Source organism: Rhinolophus hipposideros (assembly GCF_964194185.1).
Source record: "Rhinolophus hipposideros genome assembly, chromosome: 2".
NCBI classification, from domain to species: domain Eukaryota; kingdom Metazoa; phylum Chordata; class Mammalia; order Chiroptera; family Rhinolophidae; genus Rhinolophus; species Rhinolophus hipposideros.
The window spans coordinates 993,436-1,015,818 of NC_138048.1; the positions used below are offsets into that span (position 1 = coordinate 993,436).

Here is a 22,383-nt window from a genome sequence, read left to right on the forward strand (position 1 = left end):
TGGAAGAGCTTGAGGAGAATAGGTGATAATTCTTTTTTGAACGTTTTGTAAAATTCACCTGGAAAGCCATCTGGTCCAGGGCTTTTGTTTGTTGGGAGATTGTTGATTACTGATTCAATTTCCCTGGTGGTAATCAGTTTATTCAGATTTTCCGTTTCTTCTTGAGTTAGCCCTGGAAGGTTGTGTGCCTCTAGAAAATTGTCCATTTCTTCCAGATTGTCAAATTTGTTGGCATATAGTTCCTCATAGTAGTTTCTCAAAATTTTTTGTATTTCTGCGGTGTCTGTTGTCACTTCTCTTTCATTTCTGATTTTATTAATCTGGGTCCTCTCTATCTTTTTTTCAATGAGTCTGGCTAAAGGTTTGTCGATTTTGTTTATCTTCTCTAAGAACCAACTCTTGGATTCACTGATCTTTTGTATAGTTTTCTGGTTTCTATTTCATTTATTTCCACTCTGATCTTTATTATCTCCTTCCTTGTACTCTCTTTGGGCTTATTTTGCTGTTCTTTTTCCAGATCCCTTAGGTGTGAAGATAAACTGTTGATTAGTGATGTTTCCTGTTTCTTTAGGTAGGGCTGCAATGCTATGAATTTCCCTCTTAGGACTTCTTTTGTGGTATCCCATAGATTTTGGGTCATCGTGTTTTCATTTTCGTTTGTCTCGAGATATCTTTTGATTTCTTCCTTGATCTGCTGCTTGACCCATTCATTATTTAGTAACATGTTATTCAGCCTCCATGAATTGGTGTGTCTTCCAGTTCTTTTTCCTGTAGTTCATTTCTAATTTCATAGCACTGTGGTCAGAGAAGACAATTGGTATGATTTCAATTTTCTTAAATTTATCAAGACTTGTTTTGTGGCCTAACATGTGGTCTATTTTGGAAAATGTTCCACGTGCGCTTGAGAAGAACATGTATTCTGTATCATTGGGGTGAAATGCTCTTAAAATATCAATTAAATTCAAGTGGTCCAATGTGTCATTTAAGGCCATTGTTTCCATATTGATTTTCTGTCTGGAAGACCTGTCCCTTGTTGTCAGAGGTGTGTTGAAGTCCCCTACTGATAGTGTTGCTGCTGATCTCTGTCTTTATGTCACTCAATATCTGTTTTATATATTTAGGTGCTCCTATGTTGGGTGCATAGATGTTTACTAGGGTTATGTCCTCTTGTCAGATCGACTCCTTTATTATTATATAGTGCCCATCTTTGTCTTTTAATATGTTCTTCATTTTAAAGTCTATTTTGTCAGATATTAAGTATTGCAACTCCAGCTTTTTTCTCATTTCCATTTGCGTGAAATATCTTACTCCAACCTTTCACTTTCAGCCTGTGTGTGTCTTTTGATCTGAGGCGAGTCTCTTGTATACAGTATATACAAGGGTCTTGCTTTCTTATCCACCCAGCCACCCTATGTCTCTTGATTGGAGCATTTAATCCGTTTACATTTAAAGTGATAATTGATATGTACATAGTTATGGACATTTTAAAATTTGTAGTTAGATTGTTTTCATCTTTCTTCTATTTACCGAAGTCCTTTTAGTATTTCTTGCAATGCTGGCTTGGTGGTAATAAATTCCTTTAGCTTATTCTTTTCCGGGTAGCTCTTTATCTCTCCATCAACTTTAAATGACAGCCTTGCTGGATAAAGCAATCTAGGCTGTAGGCCTTTGTGTTCCATCACTTTGAGTATCTCCTGCCACTCCTTCCTGGCCTTCAATGTTTCTGTAGAAAAGTCATTTTATAGTCTTATGGGAGTTCCCTTGTATGTAACCTTCTGCCTTTCTCTTGCTGCTTTCAAGATTCTCTCTTTGTCTTTAAGCTTTGCCATTTTAACTATAATGTGTCTTTTTGTGGATCTGTTTGGGTTTATCCTGGTTGGAACTCTTCACACTTCCTGGGCTTGTATGTTGGTTTCCTTCATCAGGTTAGGGAAGTTTTCAGACATTATTACTTCAAATATGTTCTCAGTCCCTTGCTTCCTCTCTTCACCTTCTGGTGTTCCTGTGATGCGCATGTTGTTGTGCTTGATGTTATCCCAGAGGTCTTTTAAACCATCTTCATTGTTTTTTATTCTTTTTTCTTTCTGTTGTTCTGTTTGGGTGATCTCTGCTAACTTGTCTTCTAAGTCGCTGATTCGATCCTCTGCTTCATCTAACCTGCTGGTAATTCCTTCAAGAGAGTTCTTTATTTCAGTAATTGTGTTCTTTAGTTCTAACTGGTTTTTCATTATGATTTCTACATCCTTTTTTAGTTCTAACTGGTTGTTCTTTATGATTTCTATATCCTTCTTTATGTCTTCTCTAAGCTCCTTAAATATTCTTATCACCAGTGTTCTGAACTCTGTCTCTGACAGGTTGGTTACTTCTGCTTCATTTGGTTCCAGTTGTGGAGGTTTCTTCTGTTCTTTTATTTGGGACATGTTTCTTTGTCTCCCCATTCTGACTGACTCTCTGTGCTTGCTTTGATGTAGTAGGAAGATCCCCTAGAGCTCTTAGTCCTTGCTGGGTTATCTTATGTAGTATGTGTCCTTTATATTTGACTTGCGCTACTTCGTTCTTCTCCTCTGCGTGTGCTCCAAAGGTGACTCTTGCGTTGTGTATATTGTCCTGTTAAAGAAGATCTTTAATTACTTTTCGCTTGTGAGTAGGTGGGGTTAACTCCTAGGCTGACTAGTTGTGAGGCTCTGCCCACCGCAGGGTGTTCTGCTGTGAGAGGGCTGACCACTTAAATGTGGTTTGGCCTCTGTGGGCTCTTGTGCCTGTAGAGAATTCCCTCTGGGAGTGTCACTTGTAGGTCAAACCCGGTAGTACTCTGGTTTGGTCTGGAGTCAGCCTCTGGGTGTGTTGAATCTTGTGCCTCTTAAGCTGTCCCCTGCTGGCTTTTGTGTTCTCTGTTCCATCCTGGGATCCCCCGCGTCTCTGTAGCTGCGTTTCCACCTCTGCAGATGTGGGCTGCGTTTCCACTCCGCTCCCTTCCCTCTTCCCCTGCTCGGCCAATTTGCCCAGCTTCAAGTAATCCTTGCACAATTATCTTAGCTGTTCTACATGATGAGCAGAGAGTCCTTTGATGGGTTATAGATGTCCCGTTTGTGATAAGATCTGGAGGAGAACTCAAAAAGTGCACCCCGCTGCCGCCATTCCTATTATGCACATTTTCCCCAATCTTGAAATTCCCCTCTTCTTGATAACAGAAGAGCTACGTTTCATCTCTAGAAGTAAAACACGGCATATTTCAAGCAGTTGCAATTATTTACAATTTGAGGTTTTCCTTTTAATGTGAAGGATGTGACAGGGAACACTCATTTATATGGCAGGAGGAATGGCCTGAGGAATTATTCTTTCTTTTATAAAGGGAATAAAAATGCTTACAGGAGAGCTTCAGATATGATCTGAGACTTCTAGCAACCCTCAAGCTTCCTCTAACAATACACATTTGCTGACAGTTTTGCCTTGCTCTGATTTACAGCAACAAAGCTGAGGTCCTGCTGTCTGCAGTTCTGCTTCTAGAAAGAAGAAGAATACTATGTCATGCTTCCTCACCCTTCATTGAAAGACGGCACTGTGAAAAAGCATCCTCTCCACAAGATACCTAAAGACCAAGGCTGACCACTGGAGAAACATGAAAAAATGTTTAAAAAGAATAACAAAAAAACAACAACTCTGAACTGTCCTAGAAACACACATGCTAGCAAAATTGACAAAAGGAAACAGACAATCTGAACAGCCTTATAACAGGCGATGGGATGGAATTAGTAATCAAAAAACTACCCACAAAGAAAAGCCCATGTCCAGATGGCTTCTGGTTAATTCTACCAAACATTTAAGAGTCATTGTTACCAATTCTACATAAACTCTTCCAAAAATTAGAAGACAGAATACTTATGTCATTCCATGAGGTTGGTATCACTCTGATACCAAAACCAGACAAAGAAATCACAGAAAAGACCACAGACCAATATCTCCTCAACCAAATACTAGCACACTGAATCCAGTTACGTGTAAAAAGAATTATACATCATGATCAAGTAGTGGTTATCTCAGGATTGCAAGGTTGCTTTAACATCTGAATGTCAGTTAACATAACACACCATATCAACAGAATAAAAACAAAAATCGCACGTGATCATCTCAAGAGATACAGAAAAGCGTCTGACAGAATCCAGTCCCCTTGCATGTATGTGTGCATGTGTGGGCGTGTGTATACACACAATGGAAGTGATAGCTAAAGTGTACAGAGTTTCTTTTTGAAGTGATAAAAATACTCTAAAACTGACTGTGGTGATGACTGCACATATCAAAAAACATTGAATTGTACACTTTAAATGGGTGAATTGTATGGTATATGAATTATACCTCAATAAAGCTGTTAATGATGATACCAACAAAAGTCTGTTAGAGGTTTTGTGAGACTACAGCAGTGCTCTGACACAGTAGTAATGAACTTTTAAAGAAAGTTCAGTTTTCCTGATTGCATAATAACTCACTGTGCAGACGTGCAGCCATTAAGAACATGTAGCCTTTGAGAATACTGGTGTTTGTTTTTATGCTTGTTACTCTTCACTGTAACTACAGGGCTATTTTTATAAAACAAAAGACTTAAACAACCCACATGCTCTACAAGGACAGAAAGGCTAAGTACAAATGACTGCACAAAAGTAATCAGCCAGCCTACACAGCAACATAGGGGGAAAACCTTAGAATAAAATAATTGAAAAAAGTGGGATACTAAATTTTTCCACACCATGAACAAACATGTCAAATTTACAATAGGGAGAGGATCAAGAAGGAATGTGAAAAAATAGAAAAAGGTGAGACATCTTTTAAAAGCAAGTTTATGGTTGTTATAGTGGTGCTTATATAATAGTATTTTCACCTTAATTAAAAAACTAAAAGGAAACCATTAGCTAACTAATAGTGGGTAGTGTGTAGAGATGGAATAAAAACCACAGAGTTATCCAGCAACGACTAAAGTCACCCCCAGTGAACAAGAATCAAAAGCCCCGCCCCGCTGACCGCAGCTGATGTGACTAAGGGCAGGATTTCGACATCATCGACCCAGGAGCCCGCAGCCACACACTGTGGACACAGGCCCACACTCACCGTGGCACTGCCCCTGGCCTCCTGGTACACCACCTTCACAACGTCTGCGCTGCTGGTGTTGAGGAAGAAATAGCCAGAACCTTCTCTGATGCGCAGCTCCACCTGCAAGTGGGGTCAGGCTGGGTGTCAGGGGCGAGGGCTGCCGCCCAACGGGCCACATTCGGCAGGCCAGGTGGCTGAGAAAGGGCTGTACCTGCACTCCGGGATGATTGTAGATGGTCACCTCTTCCGGACTCACCCTCACGTCCTCCACTAGGATGAGTTCTATGGAGGCCGACACGGGCACTAGAGGGTCATGCTGAAGGGGCAAGGCCAAGGCCGTCAGACCCAAGATGCAACAGGCCAACCCCAAGCAGCCCATGGGCCTCCCTCCGGAAAGACTGCTCCAGAGGCAGGTCCCGGTGTCAGCCCAGGGTATTCATTATGTCTGGGACACAGGCCCCAATGAACTCATCGTGCAGGTCCAACTGAGAGGCCACGTCCTATCCCATGACGCTGCCAAGGCAGGTGCCCTCATCCTACCTGCCAGGCCCCACACAGTGGGCGATTCACACACACAACCCTGGACAGGAGGGGGCACACAGCAAGCGGCAGCTGCAGTGCTGTGTGCGAGGACGGGTGTCTAGGCACACAGCAAAGCTCCCGACCAGCCTGGGGTGTGGGGGGCCCTGTAGAGGCGTCCCAGGTGTGCTCACGGAGGTCCGAGCTCGGCCCTCACCCCTGGGGTTACGCACATGTTTGAGTATCTGTTTTCCGCCACACGTCACTCCAGGGAGTGTGCTGGGCCGACCGGGCTCTGGCCCACATATACTCACACACCTGAGCACCCACTAGAAGCCAGGCACTGTGTTAGGTACCAGCGGGGCAGCAGGCGCCCTCGGGGAGATGTGTTCTAATGCAGGGGTTAAAGGGAAACAGTAAATGGTGACAGAAAGGTGAGTGGTGGGGGCCATGGAGGCTGCGATGGGGTGAGAGGGAGGGGCTCTCAGGTAGCCTCTCAGGTGAGCAGAGACTAGGAAGGGAAGGTGTGAGTGGTGTCAACAAAGAGGGGAAAAATCCATGGGGTAAGGAACCTAGGTGCAGAGGCCCTAAAGGGGGGACCTCGTGCATGTTTGCGCCCCAGCAGGGAGGCCCATGCAGCCACCAGCAGCTGAGGAACCCCTGTGCCAGTGGGCTGATAGGGCCTAAGCGCCCAAGGCAGGTACCAGCCTGCTTCTCAGGGCCACCTCCCTCTGGGCCAGCCTCCTCCTGCGGCTCCCACTGAGGTCACGCCCTCCTCAAGGGCGGCCTGTCCCCCACCACCCAGAAGACAATCCAAGCTGCTGATCCCGGGGCTTAGGGTCCCTTGGGTCCAGCCACACCCTCTCTTTACAGCCATTACCTGCTGCCTCCACCCTGTTCAAAACCTAAGTTGACTGCCACCCTCGTCCCACAATGGGGTGGGTGGCACCCAGGCAGGAGCATTCTGGGAACTGTCCCCACTCACCTGGGATGTACCCATCTGCCCCCCTCCGGCAGCACCTCTGCCTGGGCCCGGTGAGAAGCCGGGCTGCATACCACGTGTGTGTGCAGAAGGGGCAACAGTGACACATGTGGAGGGGGGGTCTGCGCCATGAGGGGGGAGCACGAGGGGCTCCGAGGCCTGAGGCAGAAGCAGCTGCTCTGTGCTGGGGTTTGGGGACTCTTGCAGAGGAGCACATATGGTGGCTGGACGGAAAGGACGGGAGGCCACCAGTAGAGAAGAGTAAAAGGAGTTACGGCATTCCAGGCAGCAGGAGCTGCAGGTTCAAAGGCAGGCATGCCAGGTGGCGTCTGTACGTCAGGACCGTAGGGGAGAAGAGGCTAGGTGGGCAAGCTCGGGCTGACAGTGCGGCTGCCTTCAGCCGGAAGGTCTGCGCGCTCTCCAGGCTGTGTGCTAGAGCCGTGAGGAGCAACAGATCCCTGCGGCCCCTTAGTGCAGGTGCATGCGTGTGTGTGTGTGGGGGGGAGGACACTGCAGGCGGGAGGCTCAGCGCCCAGGCAGGCCCACCACACCCCACACAGGGAGGGGTGTGACTCGGGCGGCTCAGGACCCTAGGCCACCGGGGGAAGCCGGGCAGAGCAGGACGATTCCCCCGCCCCCAGGGGGCCCTGGAGGTGCCTACCGGCTGCTTCACTCCGGCTGCACCGAGGTGGGACTGCTGGTAACCAGTCACCGTGGCGGAGATGGCTGTGGTTCCCGACGCCTTGTGAACAGAAATGGGCTGCAAACCTGAGTCCAGAGAGAGGGAAACCCACGTTGCATTTTTCCCCCATGGCTCCCTGGGAGGTAGCCCCTCTCTCCTTTTGATTTGCAGTTTTAAATCTCCCACAGTCCTAAAAGTAGGTAACGGAGTTTGTTTAAACTGAATGTACCATAAGGGTTAATAGACCCTGAGCAAGCTTCCATGAAGCAGCTTAGCCAAGATGGAGAAGACGGACTCAGTCTGGCCTGAGAGGGCCGTGACTCAGAGCAGCAGTCCGGGAGCTGCTGTGTAACCTGGGCCTCGGTGCTGACCTGCCATGGCCCTGCGTCTGCCTCCCCATCTCTAGTTCCTACCACACAGTCTGTGCAGGACTGAAGGAGAGCCGTGAGCCCACAACGCCCCGTTTCGTCCTGGAGGAGAGGAGTCCCAGACAGCAGCCCCCGGCAGTGCCGGCTGCTAGCACTCCTCGGCAGTCTCACGGCGAGGTCTCACTGCCCTGGCTCCTCCCGCCCGGGGCCAGCCGGCTCAGTGCCCACTCACCGTGCAACTTCTTCTGGCCACTCGCATCCTCTTGGAACACCAGCCGCATGGGCAGGTCCAGCTCGAGGCTGGCCAGCGACGGCCTGGTGGACTCCCACTGGATGCTCAGGGAGCTGAAGTTGCTGAATCTGCGGCCCTGCTGGTCATAGGCGGCCAGGTCCAGGACGGGGTTTCGATGGCTGGAGACTGGAACCTGCAAGAAGCCAAGGTGAGGCACGGGCCATGGCCACACCACACTGGGCACAATGTCCACACTGAGAGAACACTGAGGACCATGCTGGCACGGCCACTCCTGACCACATGGCACACCCCAAACCCGGCCGACTGCCTTGTGAGCTCATGGGATCCTGTGGGGGGCTGGCAGCGAGTCACTAACCCGTCCTCACCACTGCCCGCTGTCAACACCCCCAGCCTGGCCTCTGACTCTAGCCCGTGGTCCCCATGGGGGCAAAGGGGCTTTGGTGCTGTCTGGAAGCCTTTTTCATTGTCACAACTGCAGGGGGTACAACTGGCATTTAGTGGGTAGAGGTCAAGGGTGCTGCTGAATACCCTAAAATGCAGAGGACAGCCCCACTGGAAGGAAGGGTCTGGCCCAAACTGTCAATGAAGCCAAGGTTGGGGGAGTCTGCCCTAAAGCTCCCCACCCCAGCCAGCCCGCTCTCCTTCCTCTCAGCCTCACCTTTCTGAATCCTTGCCACCTTCTCCCTATCCCCCACACCTCAGCCCCTCCAGGATGTGCCCCCAGTGGTTTAACAGGAATGCTAACGATAATCCCTAAAATGTCCCAGAGCTACTGGCTTTGCAAAAGTCCTTTCAGAGCCAAATTCTCTCCTGCTTTGAAATAGTGATGTGGGAGCTGTCATCCTCGTATTAAGGGCGAGGAAGCAGAATCCCAGGGGAGGAAGGGAACAATCAAAGGCCATTGGGTGGCTGAGTGGCACACCTTCAGGATTTAGTTCCAAACCCTGAATCCCCACCACCTACCCTCACCTCTTGCTCACCAAGGAAATCCGCCCCTTAGAACCCGTGCCGGATTAGCCTCGCTCCCCCAGGAGATGGTTCCCCGCTTCCCTCCCTGCCTGCACAGTCTGGGGGCACGTGCGGGGGCAGGAAACGGAAATCCTAAGTACATAGACATCTGGGTCTCAGCTTGGACGTGAACCCCAGCTCTGCCTCTTTTCACCCAGGCAAGCTGCCGGCTTCTCAGAGCCTTGGATTCTCCACCTGTGAAATGGGAATCACAACAGAACTCCCAGGACTCTATTTTTGAAAAGGGTCATGTGAGAACATTTTAAAGAGCCTGGCTCGTTACAATTAATGCACAAACAGGGAAGGGGCAGCCCTCAGCAATGTCCACAGATGTGTCCGATCTTCCGCCAGGCATGGGTCCAGAAGGAAGGACTGTCCTTCTCTGGCCCTTGTAGTTAGGACTGACAGTGCCACTTACTCTGGCCGATGAAATGTGACAAGTGACTTGAGACAATTCCAGGAGGCAGAAGCTTTAACAGCCAGAACAGGGCCAGCCACACTCTCCTTGTGTCCACAGTGGCACTGGCCACGTTCAACGAATGCTCACCATGTAAGTCTTGGAAGGACAATGACAACGACACAAAGCAGGGACCCCAGCCGCCGAGGACAGGCAGTGTGAGCAGAAGTGAACCTGTGCTGTGAGGCCACTGGCTTGGGGTTCCCTGTCCCTGTGGCCTGCAGTCCCCAAGCCCCCACCGCCCCCAGGACTGCTCCTCCCCCAGTCGCAGCCGTCCTGCCCCCAGAGAACACTGGACCAAGGCAGCCTACAGAGTCTAAACGCTGGCAGCACGGCCACCTGGGGGCACAACGCGTGTGGGAAGTATGTGGATGCCAGTCGGCGCCGTGACTGTGGGCAGGGACAGGGGCATGCTGTTGTTCCGGACGGCCACACCCCGCCCCAGGTGCACCCCTGGGGAACACTGATGTTCTTGTGCCTGCCCCCCACGGAGGACAGCAACACTGTGCATCAAGCATGCTCGACAGCTTCCTGGGTCCTTCCGTTGGCCACTCTGGGCAACAATATTATCCCAGATTACACACGGGGAGGCTGAGGCTGAGAGACACTAGTAAGTTGCTCAGGTCACACAGGCTTAGGAGTGGGACTCTGCCGGTCTGATGGTAAAGCCCGCAGGCCTGCCCTGACCGCGTGCAGCACAGGCGTCAGGTGGAGTTCCCAGACAAGCCCGGCGGGCTGTGCCATCTCCTGCATGTGGCTGCTGCTCAGCTGCAGGGCCCTGACCTGCTCGGAAGACCCAGGTCAGGTAGGCGTGTGGTTCCAGTTTGTCATTCCGACTCGTCAGCTCCATGCTAGTGTCTGGCCTCTCCCATAATTTACTCTGCAAATATGTCTTGAGTGGCCTCTGACTTTGGAGAGGTATAAAGTTAAATTGATGGTGCACCTAGCATGTGTGGCAGGGGTATAGCTCTGTCAAGGTCCCCTAGTGAGAGCATAAATTGCAGGGCCCATGCCTGATTGGCTCTCAGCTCCAGGACCCGGGACTGATGGGTCACATGGCAATTCCATGTTCGAGGTGCATTATTTCATGGCGACGGGATCTATGACCCATGCAAGCTTCCAGCCAAGAGAGACAACCCTGGTTGACCCAACGGTCACAGACAACGGACAGCAAACCTGGCTTGCTCAGCAAGCAGCCAAGTTTAAGAACAGGGAAGATGCATGTAAATCTGACCTTTTCTTTTGCTTCGAAAGTGAGATTTGGGCAGCCTGATGTTGAATGGGCTAAGCAGCACAGGCTGCCCTCCGGGGGGCACCTCTCTCCAGGCCTGCACTATTCCCCCTCCCCACCCCTTCTCCAGCACTGCCTCCACTAGACTCTGCCAGGCGTCTGAGCCAGCTTGACTCAAGGACAGAAGACAGCAGGACACAGCACAGTGAATTCATTTGTACACTCATTCGTCCACACAGTTACTGAGCTCCTGCTGTGAGCCACGCTGCGTTCTGGAGAATCACAGAGAAAAATGATGGTGTAACTTCTACAGCATTCAATATTGTTAGTGCTTGGAGGTGGGGGGCACTGAAATATGAAATGTGGCGGTGGTGGTGAAACTTAAGATAAGGTCTGAAGGCTGGGAAAGGTCCCAGCGAGACGGTTACATTCGAATAAAAAACTGAAGGAGGTAAGAGAGGAAGGTATGGACCTGTGGGAAGGTAGAGAGTTCAAGCCAGAGGGGGCGATAAGTCAGAGACCCAAGCAGGGCACATTCCAGTGTCCTCATGGATGGCAGGGCTTCCGAGCAAGGACGGAGAGGCGGGGAGGGAAAGAGTGATGGGGACAGGACCCAAGGCCCTGCCGGTCACAGAAGGGGCTTCAGCTTTTCCTCTGGGTGGGTGGGATGACACTGGCAGGGCTGAAGGAGAGAGTAATGTAAAAAGCCTAAGTTACCACTCTGAACACTGAAGTCCAGTCACACTTCCCTCCTTGAGACATTGTCACCCCACAATCATTCAAAGGAAGCCAGCCTGTGTGAGGGGCAGGGCTTAGCCCCTACTGCTTGCCCTGTGGACTCAAGCTGCTCTCCAGTTCCCAGCCTTAGTGTGATTTTATTCTTTCCACAGGGATAATTGCTAAATAAAAGTGATAAAATGTAAAACTTTCAGGACATTCACCTTAATAGTCCCCAAAGTCAGGGAAATAAAATTCTTTTCCTGAACACACAAGATTTTCAGCTTGGGAAAGATGGCATCTGCTCCACGCCACAAATACTGCGGCCTGAGCTCGGGGCGAATGCTGTTTGCTGGGGCTCTGAGCCCTGGTCTCCTCAGTCAAGTGGGACAGTCCTTTCCTGGTCCCTGCAGGGGGCTGGGGGAGTGCTGCGAGGCCAAGCACGAAGAACCCCCACTTTTAACTGATGCTCACTTTTAACGTGACCAGTGTGGGGACTCCCACACCCAGTGACTAACGAAGCCTGGGAGAACGCAGAAGCCCGCCCTCTGACTGCCAGAGCACCAGGAGGAAAAGCTGAGCTAAACCTATAGCGCGAAGACTGGTGTCTTTCCCAGAACAAAGAGATACATTTGGACACAATACAAAGCTGCCCTGTCCTTCACCCAAGGGGGAGCCAACTCCCAGAGCTCGCTGCTGGGGGCTGAGAGGGGCCGCTGAAATGAGCAGCTTCAGAAGGGTCCAACAGGCATCAGAGGATTGGCCCTGAGCGTTCTCTGGAGAACTGCAGAGCTGAGCGGGTTCTGTCCCAGTGGCTCCAGGAAATGCTCCCCTCAGGGGGCCACCAAGGCAGACTGCCACGGGGTGCAGGGCTGGGGCTGCAGGGGCCACCGAGGAGGCACTGAGCTTGGAGCTGCGCGGATCTAGGTTCTGCCTGTGGGACCCTGCCCACCCGAGCCCGACCGGTCATCTGGGAAGGGGTACGAGGAGCCTGGCCTCACAGATGGTCCTGGTGATGGGGACCGACGCACAGAGGGGAGAGTTCCTGGCTGCTGTGTGGGCACAGGGACACAGAAACCCTGGTCTTGCCTCAGGACCTTTGCACTTGTTCTTCTACCTGCCTGGGGCACCCTTATCTCAGCTCCTCTCGGCCAAGAGGCCGGAGGTGGTATGTGCCCTCCGCTCAGGCCCTTGCCTGGCTCCTCTGAAGTGGCCTCCCCCAGGGGCTGTCTTGCACCCTAGGCTACTTCCTCCACAGCACTTCCCATCATCTGATCCATCTTGTCTGTCTGTGGGCTTCCTGTCACCTGTCCCGATTACTCTGTATTCCAGAACCTAGAACTGTGCCCAGCACAGAAGAGGTGCTCAACAGATACATGTTGAAGAAATAAGTGAAAAGAAGCCCAGTCTCCTGCTCAGAAAAGGGGCTGGGGCTGGTGCCATCTGGAAGCGTGTTTACCCTGCACTTGACCAGGAGGGCTTCCAGATCCTATGTGTTCACTCTGGTCTGAGTGTCTTAGGGATGGAGGGCTGGTGAGCTGCACCCCAAGAAAACCAGACCTGTGGGTTACTCTGACATCCCTGCTGTCAGAGTAACCCCAGGTGGCTTTCTTCCCTCTCCCCACATTTACGTTCGAAACGCAGCCCCTGTGTGTCCCACACCCGTGGAGAGCGTTGCACCTCTCCTCACAGCACACACTGCCCACTGACAACAAGCCACCGCCTTCACACCCCCAAAGCACAGAGGGATCCAAGAGACTCTTACAAATGGCACGTGTCATGCAGAGAGGGGCAGCTGAGTCTGGCATTGCAGAAGCTCTACTTTCACCCGGTACTGTCACTAGCCCCCTGGGACTGCAGAGTCTCGTCACCTGTCCAGGTCTTGGGAACCCCGTACGTAAAACTGAGACCAAAGCACCCACCATGGAGAGATGGCTGAGTGGGGAGACCAGGTGGCACAGCACTGAGCCACCACCATCACCAACAAGTGTCCACTCACCACTTGCTTGTTCTGCTGCAGCAGTGGACACGACAGGTCCAGCTGGGGGCTGGCGTAGACGGGAGTCAGGGTGAGCCTGGACGGCGGGGCACACACAAACTTCACCACGGCCGGCTCCAGCGCAGGGAAGGGGTTGGTCATGCTGGGCTTGTTCCCCACCGAGAGGGCAATGACCTGGCGGGCAAAAGGAGCAGTCACACACCCCAAGTCGGAGGCCCTGCTCCACTGTGGGTCTCGTCTCACCGTCCAGCTCCCTGGGACTCCATGTGCTTTTCTGCAGGGTGGGAATGGTGATGACATCTACACTACAGGGAGGTTACAAGGTCCAGTGACACACGCATGGGAGGGTGCTCTTAATCTGCAGGAGACCTCCTGATGGGAGCCCCTGGTGTCCTCTGCAAAGGTCCGCCAGAACCACCGCCTCTCCGTGGTGCAGGGGAGAGGTGGGTGGGTAGGGCTGTGTGGCTTTCCCCGTGGGGAAAACCCCACGGGTGCATGAGCAAATTCCCAAGTTTGTGGGTTTTTAAATGAAGAATCCATACTACCTTGAAAACATCCATCACAACGAGGTGTGTGTGAGAGAGTGTGTGCCAGTGGACCAAGACCTGTGGGGTGGGCCAGAAAAGGGCTTACGGGGGGTGGGGGGGTCGTGGCCTGACCCTGGGGGCAGCCCTGGCCCCCTCAGTGACACACACTCTGTGGGAAGGAATGGTCCGGTCCAGAAGCCCCTCACCATTCCTGACCATGAGGCAAGACAAGGGCAGTTCCCACGCTGACCTGCAGGTGACACCCAAGGAAGTAAGACACACAGAGCAATGCAGTGGGAGGGGCCCTGGAGGCCTCCGCTCCTACAGACTGGCGGGGGCGGGGGCGGGGGGGGGGGGGGGGGGTCACAGGGTTAAGAAACTTCTCTGACTTGATCCTGAAGTTTTCCTTAGGATGGCATTATTTATTATTGTGTATTTATTTTCCTTATTCTTTGTCTGTTTTTTAAAACACACGAAGCCAGCGGGAAGTGGCCTTTCACTGCGCTTCTTTCTGCTCACACCCGTCTCACTGTGGTAGTCTCACAGGGACGCTTTGGGTGCATGTATGTGTTTCAACATCAACTGATATTCTTTGCACTATTAAACATGCAAGGACATTCTTCACGCCCCCCAAATGGCTTCTCTCCTATCTTTCTTGATTCACGCTGGCCTGCCAACTTGCTTTTGGTTTCCCAGCTTTGGGGCACTGAGAACAGAGGAGCACAGCCCTACTGTGAGCAAAATGAGTACAGGGCCCTGAGCCTGGGGAGTGAACTGCAAGCTTCCCCTTGGTCCACACGATTCCAGCCCCGAGCTAGTTCAGGTCACAGACATGTTCTGCTCAGTCCACCCAGTCGCCTTATTTCTTGCTTTTCAGCATTGAAAAAAAAAAAAACAAGAGAGGGAGTGATTTCACAGAGAAATACTGGAATTCTCAGCTTATCTTGAAATACCAAAAAGATCTGCCAAACCTGGGCCTGCGGTCTTAGTTATTTGTAATGTGCCTGCCTGCCTGTCCCTTGACTTTGTGACTTGACTTTGTGATGCCTGACCTCATCGCACCCCGATTTGACGGTGGGGAATGCTGGAGCCTAGAGAAAGAGGTCACCCAGTAGTTTAAAAGGAGCCAGGACTGATCAGCTCTATCAAAGCTGGAGTGTACTGGAGGTCCCAGCTGCCACACAGCGCTCGACGTGCTTCATTCCCTAAGCCACTGTACCTCACGGAGCCTCAGTTTGCCTCTCTGTGCAATGGGGGCAGCAGCATCAGCGAGCTCTCAGGGTGACTTTGAAGATTCGATAAACTGACGCTGTAAGTACAGCAGGGCACTCAGGGAATGTGACTTTACACCCTTCCTCCAGGCAAGGCAGGTCTGGGGATGGCCACTCTCTCACCTGTTCACCCAAGGCCTGGCAGGTCACGAGGATCCAGTGTTGCTCATAATTCCGGGAGGCAGGGGGACCAAAGAGAGCAAGACTAATGCTATGTGCGTCCTCAGAGGTGACGTTCCGGAAGAACTTTGACGGCTCGAGGACCCAGGGTCTGGGACCTCCTTCAAACAGCATGTTCTTTGAAGAGCCAAGGGTCACCAAGGCGACAGAGGAGGGGTCCACGGCCTGTGGGAGGCAGAGGAAGAAGGGTCACCTTTCCTCCGGGCCTTCCTCTATGCTGGAGGCCTCACCCTGCCACCTGCAGAGGTCACGAGAGCCCCACTGCTCCTCTGGGAACTCGGGGTGCTCATCTGCCACGCTCCCAGGGGTGCCAGCACAAGAGCGCTCTGTGGAGAATTCTGCCCGCCTCTGATATACTGCTGGGGAGACAGGGGAATAAACTGGCCTGCCTCTTTTGTAAAACAATCCAGTAAAAGCCTTGAAAATACCCGCAGCTCCTAGAACTGGAACTCCACATCTGGACAGAGCAGGAGACAAACAAGGAGATGCACACATTGGTGGCTGGGCACAAAACTGACCATAGTTTATCACAACCACGTTGTTTTAAAAGGCATAAAACAATCCTAAAAAGAAATATGCCAGACGACCAAGGGAAACAGACTGTGTGTCCTTGATGGCATAGTTATTGGTGGTTTGTGTCCCGTACTCTCCTCCACTGCATTTTCCCCACTTTCTATAATGTACATGGAAGCTTCGGGGACAAGCCTTTCTACCCGCTTTGTTCCCAGCACCTAGAACAGTGCCAGCCACATAGTAGGTGCTCAATCATTATTTGTTCAATGAAAGAGGGAATATTAGGTCCTGTAAGTAAGTCCTAATAAACAAAGGATGAATTACAATAATTGTTTTTACAAAATGCTGTCATGTGCTCTTCTGGGCCAGGGTGACTGCTGGGTCCGAGGGTCCGAGAGGTCCCCCACTGACAACGGCGGTGCTTAGGTCCCATCCCACAGCAGGGAGACGGACACACCTGCCGGAAGACATGGTGTGCTCCATACGAGGACACCCCAGACACAGCCAGGATGCCGGGAAGAAGGGAGTGCCCCTGAGGGCTCCTGCAGCCCCGCTCCGTGACTCCCTGCACAGCTTGGCTGATTTCTCGCTCCAGAGGGTCCTACCGAGGTCACCACCAGGTCCTTCCTTGTCAGCCTGCTTCCCTGTTACTCCCTCCACTCAACCCTCCAGGAGCTGCCAGGTGTGCCTTCCTAAAACACAGATCTGACCATGTGCCCTCTGCCTTAAGTGGTTCCAGGGCACCCGCTGCCCTGGGAAGGAAGGCTGAGTTAGCGCTCTGCCCTGGGATGGGGCTCTACCAGCCTGGCCATTGCCTCACATCTGCCTGCTCCCACCTTCAGACTAGCCTGACCCCCAGCTGCCAGGGCCCCCTACCCACCGCTTCCTCCCTCATCAGGCAACGCTCCCCCTGCCAGGGCAATCGCTCAGTGTCTGGTTCCTGCTCTGGGTGCTGTTCAGACTGTGAGGAAATGGTTCGTGGGTGTCTGCCTCCTGATCAGGCTGTGGGCTCATTAAGGATAGGGAGGGCATGTCTGTTTCCTTCTGCAGCCCCAGCATGATCTCAGCCACGTGAGAAATGAAACACAGTATAGAAAAAAGTGAAATATAAAAAAAAAAAGAGACAAGAACTACACTGTGATGCTATTCCTCAGCCATCTGATTAGCACAAACCCAACGTGTGGGTGCCCCAGCGACACCGGGGATGAATCTGGGGATGAATCTGGTGCGTCTGCAGAGAAACGTGCTCTTTCAAAAGCTAATTCTATCAGCTCGCTCCTCCTGGCCTGACAACGGGCCTCCCTGCAGGGTGCCCCGCCCACCGCGTCTGCGCAGACACTGCCTGCCTCACAGCCTCTGGCTCCACTCAGCTCCCTCCACGCTGCCACCCCCACGAGGCAGGTCCCTGCAGCTACAGGCTGACAGCCACGCGGCTGTCACCGGTCGTCCTGGGCCCAGAGCAGTGCCACCTCAGAGTGGAGACAGGCTGTCCCTTGAGCGACACTTTAAGATGCACACCCCCTCAAGGACAAGGTGGGCTGGGGGCTGAGGTGACGAGACACTGAGGCCCGGGGCTCGGGTCCTCCTGGGTGGGGGCTTACACTAAACCAGGGGCGTCCAAACTGTTTTCAATGGTTTTCACCAAGGGCCGTATGTGGTAAAATACACAAACAGCCGGGCCACTCACTCGAGGTGAAGTACGTGTTGCCTCACCTGGTTTATTTAAGTAAACTAAATATAGTCTTGGAATTTGCTGTGGGCCAATTAACAATGCATTGCGGGCCGCAGTTGGCCCACGGGCCGCAGTTTGGACACCCCTGCACTAAGCCCTTAGCAAAGGAAGGACGTGACTTTTCAGTGAGAATTCTGTCCTTTTGACTTTATTTTTTGCAATCTGAACATTTTCTGACTTTGCTATCAGCATTCAAGCCTCCAGGACTCCTCCCTGTACGTACCTATGCACAGGTGTGTACACACACATACGGTGCCAAGGAGCACGGGGTGCTCCCACTGACGCCCACGCCGAGGCTCTACCTTGCTACACACCCAGGTCTCAACTATAACAAGGGCCCTTTACCTGCATGTGAATCGCTAAGGATGACCAGGCCTTTGGTTCGTCCTCCCTGGACGTCCCCTCAGGAGTCACATGTCCTGCTCCTGCACTCCGCTCAGGTCTCTGCTCAGATGTCACCTCCTCACAGAGGCCTTTTTTGATCCCCTGTCTAAAGCAAGACCTTCCATCACTTGTTACCTCCTTTCCCGGCTCAACTGTCCTGATCACTACCTGCCATTACTCTTCATATATTCATCTGTCCATTTGCTTCTCTGTCCCCACAACTAGCATGACACTGCCACTTGTTAGCTGTGTGACCCTAAGCAGCTTAACCTCACAAGGCTCAGTCTCCCATCCTGAAAAATGGGCATCAGGAGAACTGCTTCATGGGGTTCTTGCAGATTCAAAGCAGCGGTAATGAAAAGCCTGAACACATGCCCAGCACAGGCTCAATAAATGGCCCCTGCTATTACCAACTGTCATTACTATTAACTATCGCCCCATTTTACAGATGAAAAGCATGAGTCCCAGCAAAGAAAAGCAATTTACCCAAGTTTACCCAGCTGGTGGGCCCACATGTGTTCCAACACCAGATGCCCGGGCTTTACCACATCTCAATGCAACAACAAGCAAAATTCCGCTATGGGTAAAACAGGTTACTGGAAACCCCAAAGGACTTTTCTCATGACCAGCCCAAAGGGAGAGACTGTGCCAAGGCACTGCATGTCCCGTGAATCACAGCTGGGAACCAGGAATTATCACCTTCTTATTCAGGCATAAAAGCCTCATAGAATCCTGTGCCAAGGAGACAGGTTAGTAAGCAACACCACTAGTGATGGACCCATAAATCATCCAGCCTCCTCAGTGGATATCCAAGTACAGATATCCAAACTGGCAAAGCCAGGAAGGAGGGCGCCCACGCACCTGGGCGAGACCACCTCACTGGCCTCTATTTTCCAGTTTGTAAAACAGAAAGATGGGTTTGCTCATCCATCAACAGGCCCTTAGCAGGGTGGTCTACGTTTGCAGGAAATGGAATCCAAGCACTTCCGCACAGGGATACTCACACTTCATCTAGGTGGAGACAGAGGCAAGGTGCAGGGCGGTGGGAGGATAAGGCCCCAGGTCAATGCATTCAGTCTACGCTGACACTGCCAGAACCAAGGAGCCAGGTGCCAGGGGAGCCAGGGGGCTTCCAGAGAGTAAGGTGGGATAAGGACCTCTAATTCCTGTAGCAGACAGGGGTGAGGAAGGGTAACTGGGGCACTGACTGCACAGGGAATTAGGTCAATAGCAAGAATGAGCCCCCCATGCTCCAAGCAGACAGACAAGGTGACAGGTAAGTTGGGAGGGGGCAGAGCCAAACACCTCCCGAAAACTCTGGAGAGGGTCTGTCTTCTGAGGATAGGCAAGTCCTCACACTGCTTCCAGGACACCCCTGTTCACTTGACCCATCAGCAGCAGTGGTCCTAGGTGTGGACCTGACTTGGTCATCCCCTGACCCTCATCAGCTGCCCACTGCCAGATGAGAATATCCAGCTCCTAAGTGGATTTCAAAAACCTCCTTGCTCTGACCCACCAGGGCCTCATATCTCACCCCATAATATACCACACTACTTCTAGTGTCCCCACCTGCCACACTTCCTGCCTCTATGCCCTCCTTCCACTTCTGTGTTCATCGGTGACACTTCATTACCTCTACTTTATCTGAGTATCTGCCTTCCCCATAGACTGGCAACCTCCCAAGGCACAGAGTGTGGGATTTCTCCCCAGATCTGTTTCCCCTGTCTGGGCCTGTAACAACAAAGTACCCAGGGACTGTCTGCAAAGTAAACGGATAGATGGGCCAGCAAACACAGGTTGTAGCAGTAACTGTTTGCTGCCTTCCCAGTTTCGACACTCCTTTCTTCCTTAGAGAAAGAACCACAATTTTATTAGGGTGGTAAATAGTACAGCTAAAATAATTCCCAGCCTCTCTTGCAGCTAGGTGCGAGCAACAGATTAAGTTCTAGCCAGTGAGATACAGGTGGAAACCGCTGTTTTAAACTTGTAACAAGGCTACTACAGGAAACTAAGTCAGCCGAGAGGTGAGTTCTTTCCCTTTCTGCTATGTTGAATGCAGATGTAATGGCTGGAGCTCCAGTAGCCATTTTAGACCATGAGGCAACCTTGAAGATGAAAGCCACATACTGCAATGATGAAGTGGAAAGAAAGAAATCTGGGTCCCTGATGTCTTTGAAGCTGCCACACTGCCCTGTGTGAGAACTCTTGTGTGAAAGAGAAATAACTCTCTATTAGTCAAGCCACTGTTATTTCGGTTTTATTACCTGATCGGAGGGCAGAAGAAAGATAAAAGAAGAGCACCATATTCTTCCTCTATACTTTGTCCAGTCAGGAAGCCACCTTGATTGGGGACGTGCCCACCTTATCTTTCCCGTTAACCCCACTTTGGGAGAGTGAGCTCAGTTGTTGGCCTCTGACGCTCCAGCCCAACACCCAGATAATCAGACCACCCGGTCGTGCAGAGCAAGCACCCAGGAAGGGCCTGACAATCCTTGTCCTGAGCGTCCTGGTGAAACTCCACCGCACGGACAGCAGTGGCAGGGTTTCCTCGAGAATGGCTGCTGCCATCTTAGGGATTTCAATTCTCTTGGACTCTGCTTTCTGAGTCCTCTCACCTCTCCCAGTGTCCTGATCAGTGAGGGGTCTTCACCTCCTAATTCTAAACGGCCCCCCTCCCTTCCTCTGTGCTCCCCATCATCCTTTCACACTTGACCACTTCCATGGCACACGTATATAAAACACATTACTTACTCGGTTTATTTACTATCTGCTGCAATGTCAGTTCATGAACACAAAGACTTCTGTGTGTGTGCTACATTGCTGTCCCCCTGTGGCTTCGAGCAGGCTTGGCACAGAGTAGGTATCCGTACGTTTGCTAAATAAGTGGATGACTAGAGTAGGAGGAGCGGGGCTGGGCCACGTCATCCTTGATAAACATCTGTAAGAGCTGCTATTTTAGGTCTGGGGCTCAGGACCAGGGTTCCATCCTGGCTGGTTAACTCGGAACACATTTCTCCCACTTGTTCATTTTAAATAAAACAACCCTTCTCAAAAAATTAAAACAGAAATATCATATCATCCATCAATTCTTCTAGATATGAAAGAGAATGAAGGAAACAAAAACACTACCTTGAAAAGATTACTACACCAACCTAAGTGTCTACTGATGAATGAGTATTATTCAGCCATAAAAAAGAAAGAAATCCTGCTATTTGCGACATGGATAGACCTCGAAGTCATCACGTTAAGTGAAATAAGTCATAGAAAGACGAATAGTGTATGATCTCACTTCTGTGTGGAATCTAAAACAAACATCTCAGACACAGGTGACAGACTGGTGGGTGCAAGGGAGGAGAGCAGAGGTGGGTGCAATGGGTGAAGGGGTCCAAAGGTTCCTACTCGAAGTTATAAAATAATTAAGTCCTGGGGATGCCATGTTCCGCTGTGAGTCTAGTTAACAGTATTGTATACTTGAAAGTTGCTAAGAGAATAGGTCTTCAAAGGCTCGTCACAAGAAAAAAGAACTTTAACAATGTATGGTGATGGAAAGCAACTAGGCTTACTGTCATGATCACTTCCCAATTATGCAAATACGGAAGCATGCTGCACACCTGCAACTAATATGACGTTATATGTCAATGACACCTCAACAAACGAACGACACACCCTTCGTTATTGTCTGCTCTGTATCAGGCACTGGGTGCAGCACCCACGGCTCAGAGACGAAAGGTTCTAACGTGACTGAGCTTGCTTCCACCAGCTGAGCGTCACAAACCCAGCGGACCAGCGCTGTCCTACCACTTGATGCTGGGTGTCAGGGAAATGCCAGCGCTGATGGGCCCAGCCTGGGAGGCTGGGGGAGCCTCCCTGAGGCCACGCTGTCACCCCCCTCTGAGGCCTCCCGTGTGAGACGCAGATTCAAACAAAGCAAGAAGTAATTATGTCCCCCTCCCCACTGCTTAGGGGCTACTGTGTGAAAACTGCACACCCACCCTTGGAAGGAGGTTCAGCTCTTTTCTCTCTGTATTTTAATAACTAACCCTTACTGAGTACTCACTACCTCGCAGGCACCATTCTAAGCCCATTTCATTCATTCACTCAGCTGATTCTCACCACATCCTTTGAGGCTGGTACTGTATTAGCCCCATTTTACAGGCAGGGAGAAATTAAATCAGCCGAGGTCACAGAGCCAGTGTCAGACCTAGATTCAACTCGGAAGCTGGTGTCAAGGCTGAGGCCATGAGCTCTGACCCCCCGCACTGTAACTGCTTCCCACCACAGATGAGCAGAGGGGGCCTGGACACTCGCCTGTCACCTGGCATCAGGCAGGGGTAGAATGCAAACCTGACTCAAGTCCCCGAGGCCCAGACTCTGCACCACACGCCAGGGCCGATGTCCCATTCTAGGGTTCTCTGCAGCCCTGGACCCTGTGGAGGACATCTCATCCAGACACACGGACGGATGGAGTCACTGTCTGC

At 51.3% G+C, this 22,383-nt stretch overlaps 1 protein-coding gene across 5 annotated transcripts in view; it reads right to left on the reverse strand.

Moving 5' to 3' along the window:
- Positions 1-22,383, reverse strand: part of NUP210 (nucleoporin 210) — a 115,917-nt gene that overhangs the window by 37,930 nt on the left and 55,604 nt on the right. For all 5 annotated transcript variants that reach the window (XM_081027522.1, XM_081027520.1, XM_081027519.1 and 2 more), the window contains exons 15-20: positions 15,220-15,441; positions 13,299-13,472; positions 7,866-8,058; positions 7,245-7,351; positions 5,294-5,398; positions 5,101-5,202 (exon numbers count right to left, since the gene is read on the reverse strand). In XM_081027522.1, coding sequence (XP_080883648.1) covers positions 5,101-5,202; positions 5,294-5,398; positions 7,245-7,351; positions 7,866-8,058; positions 13,299-13,472; positions 15,220-15,441 — 903 coding nt within the window. The remainder of the gene's footprint in view (positions 1-5,100; positions 5,203-5,293; positions 5,399-7,244; positions 7,352-7,865; positions 8,059-13,298; positions 13,473-15,219; positions 15,442-22,383) is intronic.